A 16358-nucleotide genomic window follows, 5' to 3' on the forward strand; every position below is an offset into this window, starting at 1 on the left:
TTATTTCAAGCACTTTCATAGAGGTGCTCCACAATATTTTTTAAGACATTGAACAATGGTATAAATCTACCCTCTAGTTAAGTGTCTAGCAATGCAAGAAGTCCCATTTGGAAGCTGTATGGTTATTTCTGTTTACTTAAGTAATATAATATGTTGGAGCTCTAGACCAGCCCTGCCCCCTGGCAAGTTAATGGAAATATTAGATGTAAGGCAAATTACGTTCCATACCTTCAGAACAGGTATCTCCTGGAAAAAACCTGCCTGCCCCTATGCCTTTTACAAGAAGTTTAACAGGTGATATCCTCCCCTCATCACTGTGTCTTCATGCTGGGGAAAGCTTCAACTGGCAAATTTCTGCATGCCCCACTGCTGTAAAGGTAAAGGAGCAAGATCAGTGGGAAAAGGTGGCAACAGTAGAGGCAGGTATGCACCTGTCTGCTCAACTTTTCAGTGTCTGTGTATCAGTAGTAAATTGAGCAATAGTTCTCCTTTCTGGCAGGTCATATCACATTTCTAGGGTGTTGTAGAACAAGGTTCCTAGGACAATCTTGTCCTAATCAGTTTATTACATAACTAATTGATGCATGACTGCTGATGTGCAGGTAATTTTGGACCCGGAAGAAGGTGGATTGGGGATGGGTGGGCTTATGCATGTTCCACTGACACGCATGGGGGCAAAGAATGCAGCCCCAGCACAAATAGGGGTGGTGGTGTCTCTAGTTTCAACTGTGTGAATGCGGTGGATGTCAGCCCACTGTTCTTGGCAGCTCTTGGTAAAATGGTGTTAAAATAAAAGCATTAAAATATGGAAAGCAGACATCACAATAAGACAACCCGCAATAAAAGTAAAGTGTCATAAACCACCAAAATATGCAGCAGCACCAGTACTAGAGAGCCAAAAATGATTCAATTGAATATTGGGGGGTTGTGGACTTTCTGTCATTGATCCTTTGGTTGAGATTCCTGCATTGCAGAAGGTTTGGCTAGATGACCCTTGGGTCCCTTCTAACAATACAATCCTGTGATTTTATGATTCTATGCTATCCCCAAGGTCTATCCCCAAGGAAAGAAGAAGAGAGGCAAATCTTGGGAGGTTACTATTGCCAGCATCAAGCCTGAAGGGTGTAGACTGTTGGGTACCCATGGTGAGGCTTGCATAATGCCTCTAATTATGAGGAAAATCTTGGAGGGAAAAATAGGGAGCGGTTGTTTTTCATGGTGTTACAAATGGCAAGGGAGGACTGGATGATCATCAGGGATTATGGAAAACGTAGTTCAGCAACATCTGGCAGTCCTGCTGTAGAGAATATCCAGAAGCCTTTTCCGGTAGAGGTTCATAAGACAAGCTGACTTTATGCTCTGAATGGAAGACAAGCCTGTCAATGTAGAATTCAGTGTCCTTTTCATTAAGATTTTATTTGGTTATTTACAGCACCAACGCATCAATGCTGAATATACTGCCATATTCTTTTCTCTTTCTTTCACACTTTGTAGGTTTATCCTTCAGTCCAAAGGAGTAATTCATAGCCAACTCTTAGACAAACAAAAAATAGCGGAAGAGAAAATTAAGGAATTAGAGGTAAGTTTGGGGTTGGTAAAACGGCAGCTATTTATTGCATTTTTTATTTTCTGTTTTATACTGCCTTTTGTCCCAACGCAGACTTAACTTACACCTGCTTGCTTTATGCCAATAAGGATTGCTCCCTTATTGTCTCAACGGAAGTGATGCTAGAGGTTAACTGCACAGTGCTGTTTCTTCATCGCTTGTGAACTGATAATGTGAACCATGTTAATGTGTGTCATAAGTTATTGCTCACAATTGTATTTGAAGAACAAGAGGCTTGTGGTTTTCATTTATTAACCCCCTAATTGGTCACATGGAGATCACCAGCATCTCACTCTCAGTGGGCAAATTTGTAGTGCCTGCATATCCTCAAGCTGCAGCTGTCTAGCAGCAGGTACTGAAATGGGCAGAGATCTCATCCACTGCAGAAAAGAATATGAAAAGGCAGACATGCCAAACACCCTTTTGATAACTTGTTGTAGGATTGTTTCAGCTTCGGAGCTTTCAGTCATACCCAAATCAGTGAGTTGTTCACCTTAACATTTCCTTGGCAAAAATATTGGCATGGCAAATATATTCTTGGTGTTCAGTATTTTAAAAAAGGACTAGTAGTGAGAGAGAGCTTCTGGCAATTTCCTAGTCTTTGAACATCTATTTTTAGCTATTTTAATGGATAGGAGGGAATAGATACGTTCAGGAACAACTGTGTTAATGATATGAAGCAAGCTAACATTTTAATAACATTTGGGGCTGAATGTCAGGTCTCATCAAATGAAGACAAAGTCTGCTTGACTCGGCAGCTAAGGACAGCCTTGGCGGCCAGTGCAGGTCAGATGCCCTAGAGGAAAAATGGCAGACATATTAGAGCTATATTTGTTCCTCTTTCAAAAATGCATTTGGAAATAACAGCTGTCATTTCTCCATGATGATGGCCACAGCCTCATTGCTAGAACAGTTGGCATTGGGGTTCAGGGTCAGCATTCTGAACAAAGTTTCCTCTTTTTTTGGCTGGTTTTATAGTTAGTTTTGTATAATGAGCCTTCAATACATTGTGGCTTCTGCTAAGCTTCTGTTTGTGGTAGGAAATGGTACTTGACTTTTTGAACTTCCAGAGAGCTTGCTGAGCTAAACGAAATTGTCGGACCTCTTATTCAGTTGCAGCCTTGATAACCTTGAGGCAGCAGAGCTGGCTTATTCATCTGTGCTTTGAACCATATGATAGCCTATGAAGTATCTGTGCTGCGACAAGGTTAAATTTTGCCAGAAGCAGAGTGGATTTTAGAAGTGAATAGTTCAGGGAGGTGGCAGCTAGATTTCGTTCGTACCACTTTTGCTAGTTACCTTCATTGCATACTCTCCAGCTCTACCATTATTACAGTTGTCCTATATTTCGGTCTGGGTTGATGAAGCCTCATACCAGAGGCACAGTCTTCTGTCTTGATCCTCCTTGGCTGTGTGACAGAACCTCCCACATCATTCATGGGCTGATGAATTTGCAACAGTTTCAGAACCAGATGTGAAAAGTGTGTCTGCCATGTTTTCACAGCAAAAGTACTGTGGTGAAGAGACCTAATGTGATAAAATGAGGGGAAAATAGTGCCTTTAAGATTTTAAGAAGCTGCATGTTTTGAAAATTGCATAATTGAGAAGGGGTTTTGTTTCATCCAGTTTTTTTGATGGTGAGAAGATGATCTCACTCACCTAACACAAGTGTTGAGAGCAGCCTTCCCCAATCTGGTGCCCTCTGGATATTTTGGACTATAGCTCTCTTCAGCCCAGCAAGGTTGGGGAAGGCTGGTTAAGGGCTGGTACTTCACAATTTGCTTTGGAGAGTAAATTGTGTATTAATCGAGTGTCCGAAAACCATGTTTTTCTCTTTTTCTGAATAGTGCTCCTCATTGGTTAATATATGGGCTATATTTTTGAGCTAGACCACCAAGCATGTCTTGGAAGAAATATATTGTGCTATATCGTGGCATGCCCTAACAGCTTTTGTATTGCACACATTCACTTTTTTGCCCCCTATAACAGCCACCTCTTTTGCTGTTGTAGGGAAACCTGAGCAACTGGGAAGTTCTCCTGCTCACATTTTTGAGATTTTTCAAAGACTTCCTGCTGCTGCAGTTTGGAGCTGCATCTCCAGTTGGCATGGCTGCCTTCTAGTAGCAGTACAGAGGTTTGGGGAGGTGTCTGCATGCAGACTCCAAGACAGTGTTATCCAACTATATATTTCATACACATCTGGAAGCATGTTGTTGTGATATTTATCCTCCTATTAAAACTTTATGCAAAGAAACATAGAGGCATTGGTCTTGTAGTTGTTCACGTAGAAGACAAAGATTATGGCTTAGCACGAACAAACAAGTGTGCTGATGCACAGTAAGAAAACTGTGGCTGCTTTCTCTCTCCCAGCTGAGACTGTGCCACCAGGAATAAAGCAATGGTCTGGTTCAGTGTTATGTCTGAACTCAGACTTGTGGTTTGTCTCACATCAAACAAACAGTGAGTTGCAACCAAGGCTTATTCTTGACTTACGACTTGTGATTTGCTTGGGGGAGACAAACCATGAGCTTGAGTTGGGCTGTAATGCTAAACCAAACAAAGGCTTAGCTTCCATAGCATGGTGGCAGCAGAAGTGTGGAAGAAACAAAGCTGCCACAATTTACTAATTGCACCAGCATGCTTGCATGTTCACACTAAGTCATAGTTGGCTTGGCACTACAGAATTAATACATCTTGTCCAATATTGTCCACTTCAACTGGCAGCAGCTGTCTTGAGATCTTGGGTCAGACATCTTTCAAGGTCCCACTGCCTGAGGTATTTTGCCACTGAGACGAAGCCTGGAACCTTCACCATATACGAATATGGCTGACCTATGGCCCTTTTCTCAGAACTGCTTGCAGTTGTGGGAAGCGTTTTGCCTACTGATGATGTGGGCCTCTCCCACAGCCTTGACAATATTGAATATTCTTGATACCATATTAGTCCGAATATAAGCCGCACCTTTAAAATTCAAGGGGAGAAAAGAAAAAAAGACAATGCCCGAATATAAGCCACTCCCTTCACATTCCGCAGACACTCACACCTGTTCCGTTTTACCCTATGTCTGTTTCAGCAGCGATATTGTAAAAGCCAGTTTTTGTAAGGTTGTGAATTTAAGCCACACTTTAACTTTTCATGGTTGGAATTTGGAAAACAAGGTATGGTTTATATTTGGGCCAATACAGTAAGTGTGCATGAGGGGAGGTGGGGAGAGATCTATTTTGGAAGCATCCTAAAATGATAACAGCCCATTTTGTTTGCTTAAAAATGCTAGGAGAAACTATTTCAGGAAAGAATAATTTGATTTCATTGTGGTACATGATAGTGCTTAGTGTTTCAGTGTGGCATTTGAGAAAAAGCAAGTTTTCTGATGCTGTAAAGACATGGAAAACACCCATTTCTTCTTAGTGGAGGAAGTGATTATGGCTGTGTGTTTTCACTGTTAGTACTTGATAATCCTTCTCTCCCCCTTACTATTCTCAGCCTGCTTAGTTGTTGGGCGTTGTCAGACGAAGTGGCTAAAAATAACAAATAAGGGGGAGGCTGCTATAAGGTGGATTTCTCTACTACTGCGACTTGCTGTATTTATATTTACCATATGAAGGGGGAGGCTGGGCAGTGGGAGAGAGAAGGCCTGTTTGGCATTCTTGATAAATGGGATATACTGTCCCAGCCTATGGGGGCCATCTCTTGGTAGGTTTTAGAGAGCTTGTGATCTAAAGTGGGTTCTTCCTTAACAAATAAGTGCAGAGTTTCATCTCATTATCCAGTTGTTAAATTTAGATATACTGCTTAAACTTAATCATTCATTTTAGAAAGGCATCTAGTTTTGGCAAAAGTCTCCAAGTAGCAGGGAACTCTCCACAATTCTGCTTGATATCTTCATATTTTTTTTACCTTCTCCCTGTTACCGTGATGACTAATATTTTACTGCTTGGCAAGTAGAAGATCCTGTCGTCTCTTCAACAACCCCCTCACCCATTCAAAATGTTTTAATGAAACTGTTTGATCAGTGAGGGCTATTCTAATCAGTCCACCAGACCTGCTGAAGTTGCAAATTAACAGAAGCTGTGCAGAACATTGGTGATCCTGTGATACCATGCTGTCCCAGTATTCTGACAGATAATTTTCTCCATAGTGGTGGGAAGCAATGAATGCACGGCTGCTGGAGCAGGGACAGATTGCTTGGCTCCAGCTGCAAAGGGGAGTAGTGTGGGAGAGTTTTAGCGGAATGCCCAGGTGTGCCGCTTACCTGGCTTCCCAGTGCTGGGGTCATGGCAGGTTACTGACAGGAGGGAAGGTGAGGCGATGGAGAGGTTGGTGCCAACACCTCCCTGCTGCCTCACCTCTTCCTCTTGGAAACTGCCCGTGACCGCAGTGGTGGGAAGCCGCCCTGCCCCACCAGCCGCTACTGGAGGAAAGGTTGCAAGGTGAATGGGCATGTGCCATGGGGCAGAGCTTGCCAAGGGCCACGGGATTTAGATATACCTTCAAAATGATAATAGCTCTATGGGCTGAGAGTGGGTTATAAGGAAACTCTCTGCTCTGAATACAGATACATTGCCCAATCAGGTTTCTCTCACCTGCATATGGTTTTTAAAGCCACCTTTTGTATGTACAGAGGCTACAGTATCACTCTAAAATACTTTCTGAACCTGTTTTTATTTTGGTCTGTCACTCTTTTCTACTGTAGTTTTCTTGAGTATATGAATACGTTAAATTGAAAATAATGTATACACATTTTAGTGTGTTACTTTCAAAATTGGTGATTTAAAAGATTGTTCTCAATCACCTTTGTCTCAACATACTGTTTTTGGAAAATAAATTTTATCTTTGTGAGATTTCCATCCTTTTGTAAGTTTCCAGTGGAGAAGGCTTTAAAAACAAGCCGACTCCCATACAGCCAAGTAAAACTGACTCTTCCCAAAGTCCCGCCATAGCAAAACACCCCTCTCCCCCTGTTTCTTTCCACCAGTATTTTAATCTGGGTTGTCTAATGTTGACACAGCTGCACAATCATGATAACATTCCTAATGAGTGATGGGAGTTTTCTGATTTCTTGATTTTCTGCCTTCTGCTTTTCCAACTTTGTTCTGTTCTGAGCACTTTAGAAGTGATGTCCCTCAGGTCAGTGTCAGCGGCAAAGTGCCTCTTCTTTATATATGCTGTTTAGGCCAAGGCCACATCGAGGATTTTTGCTCTTTAAATAAATCAGTATTTTGGCACTTTTGCACCCTCCTTCCCCTGCCCCACCAAATCTGCATTGCTGCTTCTTGGTTTTCAAAATTCAAACATTTTGAACAAAATGTTTCTGAGTTGTCCTAAATGCCTTCCACTGAAAATGCATGTTTGAAATGCAGAACTACTAAGGATCTGTGTCCTTGTTGATGATTAGGCTGTCTTGAGCATAGGTCTTGGAATTTGTGCTGAAATCACTTTGCACCTAAACCTGGTCTCCATGTATTGGATCAGGATTGCCAGTAAATAGAGGATTTATTATCCACTTTTTACCCACCTTGTATAGTGGGTTTTAGAGATGGTGTCTTATGCGTTGTGCTTCCTGAATTCAGAGCAGTGAGATAGTAACTCATCTGATATCTCCATTTGGGACAGTTACATCTGTGATTTTTCTACAGAGCCTCACTTGCTAGTCATATATCTCACCCTCAAGGTCTTTTAACATTGCTCTAGGCCATACTTTGACAGTCATTGCACGAGTAATCTCTACTCACAGAATTAATTTCATTTGCATTTATCTCAAGTATGATGACCCACCCTACACATTCCTTGCTGTTCCTTCCTCACTTTGGTTTGCTATGCAAAACCAGAATAATAGATTTTTTTTGCCTCTTCTGGGAGGAGCAGGACATGTTTAAACAGACTAGTGTGTGGCATTGCTTAGAACAGAGCTGACAAAGCTTTGACTCATCCTAGCTAAACACACCTTAGTGTTTAGGTATGTGGCTGTGATGTCACAACTTCCTGCCTGGCCCACACCCCTCCTTTTTACACACCTTTCACTTCGCTTGCAGCTAAATGTTAAGAGATGGGACGAGCCCTTCCTTGTCTATTGTACATAACTGTCGGGCACATAAAAGTGTTTGCCAGGAAGGCTGGGCTCTTTATTGACCCATAGTTGATACCTTGCTTTCAGATATGTGAAAAATGTAAGAAAGACTTAGAGCAAACAGTGGAAAAGCAGAGTCTTCAGCAGAAGAAAAATTTCCTTTACAGTCAGAAATGGTTTCTAATAGCACACAGCTTTGAGTTTACACCTGTCATTCTGTAAAAGTTGAGAAGACACTCACTAGTGTCACCAAGAGACAAAAAACCAAGATAAGGCTATGCATGTGAACAAGTGGGACTTAATTATCCAGATAATAAAGATGTGAAAGGGGGGGAATGGCTTAGCTGCTTCATTTTAATGCTTCATTTCCTTTTCCTTTTAATAAGTAATTTGGAATTAGTTCATTTGTTTTGGTTTTCCCATAGATTTTGATGAGACATTCATCCATTCTTCTGCTGCCTGCATCCTTTGTGTTTTCCATCAAACGGCGTATTTTCTGGTGTTCTGCTGCCAACCATCCATGCACCAGTCCTACCATATTTCAGACAGATGGGCAAAGCATGCCCATTTTATAGACAATTTGATTTTTTTTTATACACTACATTACCTTTTTTACATTAATTTCACTGGGAGACCCAGCTGTATTCCAGCTTGTCACTTGTCTGCCTGAAATTCTCAAAGGCATTTTTCCAGAACTTGTGATACGCAGAGATGCAATAATTTTCTTCATTTGCCACATTGGGAATGGTCAGCAGGATTCAACAAGGATCATAAACAAAATTTCACAAGCTGTCTATACAGCTTGAACCTTCATGAATTGTATCTGATTTTTTTTTAAAGCTGCTGCTGCTGTTTTATTTATGCCCCACCCATCTGTCTGGGTTTCCCCAGTTACTCTTGATGGCTTCCAACACACATATAAAAACATCAAACATTTAAAACTTCCCGATACAGGGCTGCCTTCAGGTGTCTTCTGAAAGTTGCATAGTTACTTGTTGCATTGTTATTTATCTCCTTGACATCTGATTGGGAGGGTGTTCCCTAGGCCAAGGCCTGCCACTGCCAAGAAGGTCCTCTGCCTGGTTCCCTGTAGCTTTGCCTCTTGCAGTGTGGGAACTGCCAGAAGGCCCTTGGAGCTGGACCTCAGTTTCTGGGCTGAGCAATGGGGGTGGAGATGCTCCTTCAGGTATACTGGGCTGAGGCTGTTTAGGGCTTTAAAGGTCAACACCAACACTTTGAATTGTGCTCGGAAACATACTGGGAGCCAATGTAGGTCTTTCAGGACAGGTGTTATATGGTCTCAGCCATGGATAGGCAAACTGAGGCCCAGGGGCCGGATCCGGCCCAATCACCTTCTAAATCCAGCCCGCAGATGGTCCGAGAATCAGCATGTTTTTACATGAGTAGAATGTGTGTTTTTATATTAAAATGCATCTCTGGGTTATTTGTGGGGCATAGGAATTCGTTCTTCTTTTTTCAAAATATAGTCCAGCCCCACACAAGGTTTGAGGGACAGGGGACTGGCACCCTGCTGAAAATGTTTGCTGACCCCTGGTGTCGTCAGTCATTCCCAGACAACGGTCTAGCTGCCGCATTCTGGATTACTTGTAGTTTCTGAGTCACCTTCAAAGATAGCCCCACATGGAACTCACTGCAGTAGTCCGAGGGGGGGGGGGCAGATAACCAGTAGTAGTGACACGTGTAGTAGTAGTAATAGTAGTAGTAGTAGTAGTAATAATAATAATAATAATAATAATAATAATAATAATAATAATTTATTTATACCCTACCCATCTGGCTGGGTTTCCCCAGCCACTCTGGCTACCAACAGAATTGATGATGATGATGATGATGATGATGATAAAAGCAATAAAATCCCAGACATTAAAAAATTCCCTAAACAGGGCTGCCTTCAGATGTCTTCTAAAAGTCAGATAGTTGTTTATTTCCTTGACATCTGGTGGGAGGGCATTCCACAGGGCGGGCGCCACTACTGAAAAGGCCTTCTGCCTGGTTCCCTGTAACCCGCTTCTCGCAGGGAGGGAACCACCAGAAGACCCTCGGAGTTGGACCTCAGAGCACTGCTGATCTTTATCTGGCACCCAACTGGGGTTGACAATCTGATTCCTTTCTGTTTATATTCCACTGTCCATGACAAGAGGGTGTTCAAAGCTGTGCTAGACTTCTGGGTCAGGTTACATGTTGTACTCACTTGCCAGACACGCATAGCAGCCGCCTATGTTGCAGGTAGAGAAATACAGTCCACTTTGTAAGGATTCTGGCACCTCAGCAGTCTTTGGCAATTCACTGCACTGCAAAAGATACGTAAGCGTGCTGTGTGGGTTTCTATGTCCACCTTTAACCAGGTATTACTAGTTGCCTGTGATTTTCAGTCATTGAGGTTGGGCCTTCCGGTGTACTGTATGTACCTGTTAACAGCAGGTGGACTCGTCTTGTCCTCTTTGCTCCTGGTGGTGGTGTACAATTTGTTTTCCATTTTTATTTGGTTTGTGCTCTGTTGCATCCAGTGCTTTTATTTGAATGGATTTTCAATGCTCCAGTGAAATTATTAGACAAATGAGTAACTTGATAGTATCTGTCTATCTTAAGTTGCTTATTTATATGCCTTGTAACACAGACAACTTGGCCAGAGTCTGGAATATGAGGAAATCTAGTTGGATTCATCTCTGATTTATTTTGAACTGATGGTGCTCAAATTTTGGAGATCTTGCCCAGTCCTGGATGCAGCTTTTCTTTAGAGAGGTACTTGAAACAAGCTGGGCATGTTGGATTGAGTAACTTTGGAAGGAGAGGAATGGGCATGTGGACTATTGCTATAGATGGGTGACAGAAGATAGGTATGATTCTTTGGCCTTAGAGGAGTTCTGTGAATGGTATATATATTAAATCTGGATGTGTAACAGCATATTCTGTTTGCCCTTAGATGAGTTTACAGGGTCACTTACTTCCTTTGAGTTCAGTTAGATTAGTTTAAGAGACAAAGCCTTCAAGACTTTTCACTTGGAGTGTGATTATATCATTGCTTGCTTGCTTGTTCTCTGCATTGAAAATCTCTTGATATAAAAGCAGATTGTAAATTTTCTAAATACATAAGATAAACTTCACGGATCATAGGATAGTTAAAAATATTTGACTTCATTGACCTCAGATGGTTACATCTTTCCATTCAGCTGAGAACTATGTGGGCAATTTTAAGCATTCCAGTGATGGCGGCAGCTCCAGAAACTGAGTAGAACCATAGTAACTTGACATTGCTCCTGTCTGACACCTCCCTGTGGGACAGGAGCTTTCCCCCCCCTTGGGGCTGGAGAGAGGAGTACTCTCCAGAGAAGCGAGAGTGCCCTGCTGTGTCTCGAGATATGATTATCACTTTCCCTAAGAGTGTTCACACACAGTGTCAAAAGAATGTAAAAAATGAGAAGTGTTAACTTTAGAGATTCATAAACTCCAGGCCAGACATTTTTTTGAGACTGTGTCACAAGACACTTGACATCAGGGGTTTTAATTCAAGGCAATTGTATCATACCCAAGGATTCCAAGCCTTCTTGAATGAAAGCATCTGATTAGGAGCATCTAACAGGCTGACACTTCAGAATGTGATGCCAGTGCTTGAGAAGAGCATCTTCAGAAAAGGAAGCTGACCTTGCCATTTAGCTCTGTAGATGCAGGGATGCTGATCTATCTGTCCCCTTTGGTCCAGACATAGCAGCATTCTGCTGCTGCTGCTGCTTGGAGCCTGCGACTGAAACTGGCTAGTCTGTTCAGATTGCCAGCTCTGTAAGGATAGCAGACTTCACAAACCAGCGTTCTCCAATATGTTGCCCTTCAGAGGTTTCAGCTTTCATCAGCCTTTGTTAGCATGGGCTGCCGAAAATTGGGAAGTTAGTTTTAGGGAATAAATGGAACACATTTCTTACAGTGTCTTAACATCTAATCCTCAGAGATATTGCGGCAAAAGCTTCAATCAGACGGATTGGCCATGAGCCAATGTAGCACTTAACTGCCAAGATTGTAATAATTTGATTCATATTTGCAATAGCCCTATGAACAACTCAATGCTGCATCCTATACCTGAGCCAGAATCAGGAGTTCAGCTAGCCACCCTCCTACCTATTCCAACATATAGTAAGTAGTTGTATAATCTCTCTTCTATGCAAGGCAGACGCTGATCAGGAAATTGTATGCTTAGTTTTCATAAGTCAGTCATTGTGGAGTCTGACTCACGGGTTCCTGTGTGGTTGTGGAATTCCTGCAGGGTGACTGTTGCCTTGATCTCTTTTCTGGATACCTGTTTGGATGGCAGCTATTTACAGATTTTGCTAGAAAAATTGCTTTGAAGATATGCTGGAAGCCAAAAGCCAGGTGGGTGGGCGGATAGCAGCAGGTTGCTCCATTAAGGGCCTGCACAAGTTGTGAGCCCATCGGGGGCTCTTGGCTGGGACATCTTCAGTTTGGTCAAAAGTTGTGCAGGGCTGACTCAGCCATAGACCATTAAGGTCTTGGCAGAGAATGTGGGAGAGTCAGCAGTGGTCGAACCAGGCAAGCGGCTTTTTCTTCCGCCAGTGTGCTGGAGGTTGAGAAATCCATTCTGGATGGTAAGATGGTGGTTACACTGGAAATTCTGCTACCTTTTTGCAATTGATTTGATTTCTCAGAGGACAAAGAGCAGCCAGACATTCCCACTGTGTTGATTCATTAGAGAGAAATATTTGTCAGACTTGGAATGATTAGCTCCCCATGCACAGCTGCCAGGTGAATTTGCTTTCTCAAGCAGATTCTCTGTGTGGCATTAATATAGACCACTGTCCTTCTGATAAGTATGTTGAGCCAGAATGTTGTACACTTACTTCTCAAAAATCAAATTTTTTCTTTGTTCTCATGGATGATGATTGTCATTTGAAAAGCTTTGTTCATGAGAGTTAAGAAGTTTCCTACTTTCCCACTTACTACACTTCTGGTGCCTTCTGCATTATTATCGTTATAATTATTGTTGTTGTTGTTGTTAATTATTATTTTGTATACCGCCCTGTACCTGCATGGTACAGGTTTGGAAACTTTTTATTCTTGCTGCCATGTGGTCAGGTGGAAACAAATAGTATAAAGCTAGAAAGTGTTTCCTTCTTTGTGGCGATGGCCCATTTTTGTGCTGGGATCCGACATTGGAGCTGGTAATCATACCAGACTCTTGAAGAAAGCTGGCAGCTGGGGCATCTAACTGGCCCAAGCCTTCAGAGCCACTAGAGAGATAACTGGCATAGGTTGAATCCCACCTGGGGAATCTGGATGGGAACGATGATGCGGCCATTCCAGCAGTCCTTGGCATATATGAGCCCTTTTCTGGGTGGTGTGCCCTTTTCTGGGGAAATGGCTTCACTTTTTGTTGGAAAGTTATTAACAATGACTGTGGGGACAAGTGTACTAATTCCACCCATGAAAATCGTTCTACATGTGCACTGCTTTCTCTCATCCATGTATGAGTCTAACCTCCACCCACCCACCCACCACATTCCCACTATGCCTTCTATCTTACTGGGAAGTCAACATACCTTTCTGGTCTTTGGCCTTTTTGAGAGAAACGGCAGGCAAACAAGAGAGGAGAGTTGGCAGAACACCATGGTGGCACCTCATCTTTGAAATGCCTTCCCTAGAGAGGCTTGCCTGGCATCAACTTATTTATCTTTCCAGCACCAGGTGAAGACTTTTTAATGTGTGCATGCCTTTTGCTTATTTTGATATTGCGTCCTCTTACTGGTTTGAGTTTTGTGGCTTGCGATGGGGGTGAGCTACCTGCCTTAGCCAGCACCCCGTTGCACTCCTGCTGGCAGGGCAGAAATGAAGGTGGAAGAGAGTTCTGGGGGTTCCCAGGTTTGTTTTGTTTTTTAAATAAAAGAACACTTCATTTGGAAAGCAATAAGAAGGAATTAAAGGGGCTTGAGCTCTGTTCCTTCCTTGTCACCCCTCTTTCCCGCCCCAAATACTCCTGCTGTATGACACAGTCTGCATCAGAGCACCCACAGTGGTGAGTCAGCGCTGGCTGTGCTAGCACAGAAGTTTGTAGTGATGCATATAGATCTGTGCAAACCTTGTCCCCAGCTCCCAGAGCAGAAATATTTGTTGGATGCTTCAACCAGGCCCTTTTAAAACTCATTTGTAATACCTCTTTAAGGATGTTTTAGTCAGGATTTCATGACAAAGGTATTGAAAATCATTCAGCTTAGAAACATGGTCATTTACTAAGTGTTCAGCCTGTGTCTTCAATTAAATAAAACATTGGATTGAAAATTATATTGCTCTTCTGTCTTGAGTAAAACTCATATTGAAAACTAGATATCAGAGGTTTGTGGCCTAGAGGAATGGCTGACATATTTTTGCAAGCAACATTCCTCTGTTTTGGGTCGTGCTGGCATTTGCCTCTTTCCTGGCTTAAAAACAAGGTGTTCCTCATCTGCCATTAGTTAGGTGCTCATGAGTACCTGCAAAGAGGAGGAGGGAGCCTAAAGCTAGGCTTGCACCCTGCTGTCTGGAGCAAGGGGGGCATGAGGACAGAGCAGTACAGCCCTCGTTTCCTTTGTCAGGAAGAGGAAGTGGTGAAACCCCATCTCTAGGCAGAGCAATAGCCCTTGTGTCTAGTAGCCATTACAGTGGTACCTCAGGTTACATACGCTTCAGGTTACAGACTCCGCTAACCTAGAAATAGTGCTTCAGGTTAAGAACTTTGCTTCAGGATGAGAACAGAAATAGTGCTCTGGCAGCGCAGCAGCAGCAGGAGGCCCCATTAGCTAAACTGGTGCTTCAGGTTAAGAACAGTTTCAGGTTAAATACGGACCTCCGGAACGAATTAAGTACTTAACCTGAGGTACCACTGTATCCGTCTTGTCTAAGGAGAATACCTTTATCCTCCACAATTTTGTCTAACCCTCTTTTAAAGACATCTAAATTCCTCTAACCTTTTCAGTATGGTTCTTTTTAGGGGTGCTGTTCAGTCAGTGCTAGCCTCAGTTTGATAGTTGGCCCACTGATGTTGATGGACCTGAGTACAGTGGTGCCTCGCAAGACGAAATTAATTCGTTCCGCAAGTCTTTTCGTCTTGCGAGTTTTTCGTCTTGTGAAGCATGGTTTCCCATAGGAACGCATTGAAAATCAATCAATGCGTTCCTATGGAAACCGCCTTCAGACCAGGTCCGGGGACAGTCTGTCCCCCGACCTCTTCTGAAGGCCAGCGGGGGGCAAATGTCTTTGCTTCCCCCCACCTGCCTTCCCGGGACAGCAGAGACTTCTCCGCTGTCCCGGGGCGATTTGAAAATGCTGGCGGGCGGCAGCGAAGGCAGTTCTCCGCTGTCCTGGGGCGATTTTAAAATGCTGGCGGGCGGCAGCGAAGGCAGTTCTCCACTGTCCCGGGGCGATTTAAAAGCCCCCGGGAAGGCAAGCAGGGGGGACAAAGACTTTTGCCCCCCGCCCGCCTTCAGAAGAGGTCCAGAGGGCTCTCCAAGCAGCAGATAGCAGCCTGCTGCCCCGCGCGAGGGGCGCTCTGCTTAACCTTCCTCCCACAAGTCTTCAAGACAGGTCCGGGAACAGAGGAGAAGCGCTGCGCGCCTTCCCCTCTGTTCCCAGACCTGTCCTGAAGGCTTGCGGTGGGAGGAGGGCTTTCCTCCCCACCGCCAACATTCAGAAGGCTGTTCTGAATGTTGGCGGTGGGGAGGAAAAACCCTCCTCCCACCGCAAGCCCCGGGAACAGAGGAGAAGTCCTTCACGCCTTGTCCTCTGTTCCCGGACCTCCCACCGCAAGCCTTAGGACAGGTCCGGGAACAGAGGAGAAGGCGCGCTGCGCTTCCCCGCTGTCCCCGGAGATTTCCCTATGGGCTTTCGTCTTGCGAAGCAAGCCCATAGGGAAATTCGTCTTGCGAAGCCGCTAAAAAATCGGAAAACCCTTTCGTCTTGCGGGTTTTTCGTTTAGCGAGGCATTCGTCTTGCGGGGCACCACTGTAGCTAAGGTTCAGGTCTACTCTGAGTGGAACTTGATGGAATACAACTCTTTGCTGTTGCTTTTGTGCCTTTCAGCAGAGAAAGTCGTACCTGGAGCGGAGTGTGAAGGAAGCTGAAGATAACATCCGGGAAATGCTGATGGCTAGAAGAGCACACTGAGGGTTTCAGCCCCACCACTGCCTGCCCCTTACCTTTGGACTGAACAGTTGGAAGCCAAGCATGTTTGAAACCTTGCAATATAGAACTACCGGTTGAAGACACAAGGAGCTTGAGTTATGTCATGTCAAACCCGCCCTGTATTTTGGTGTACCAGTAAATCCTTTGTGTTATATAATGTGGTTGCCCGACCTGTCCTGTGTTCTCTGTTAACATGGACATTTTTCAAACGCCTCTTCTGTTGTCCCGCATCTGCATTATTCTACTTTCAACTTCCCACAAATTTTTCTGTTGAAAACCGAGCTGTAATTCAAGGATAGGGCCTGGTCAGCCCTGGTCTGTTCTGCACCATCAGCAATAAGCACGAGGTCTTTGCGGAAAGGAACTGGTGTTTTGTTTGTGCTCCTTAATGCCATGCTTATGCCAGTCAATCTGGGATTAACCTAATTCCGGTTCCCCCCGGGGGGGGGGAGGGATTGTGGGGAGATAGAAGCAGAACTCCCGTTCAGAGTGCTGGGATTCTT

At 43.7% G+C, this 16358-nt stretch overlaps 1 protein-coding gene across 1 annotated transcript in view; it reads left to right on the forward strand.

The window, feature by feature from the left end:
- Positions 1-16012, forward strand: part of PFDN1 (prefoldin subunit 1) — a 30570-nt gene extending 14558 nt beyond the window's left edge. Inside the window, exons 3-4 of the mRNA XM_083748713.1 lie at positions 1495-1579; positions 15754-16012. Coding sequence (XP_083604839.1) covers positions 1495-1579; positions 15754-15837 — 169 coding nt within the window. The 3' untranslated portion in view covers positions 15838-16012. The remainder of the gene's footprint in view (positions 1-1494; positions 1580-15753) is intronic.
- Positions 16013-16358: the final 346 nt, after the last annotated feature.

The sequence above is a fragment of the Podarcis gaigeae genome (genome assembly GCF_964106915.1).
Source record: "Podarcis gaigeae genome assembly, chromosome: 7".
Lineage (NCBI taxonomy): Eukaryota > Metazoa > Chordata > Lepidosauria > Squamata > Lacertidae > Podarcis > Podarcis gaigeae.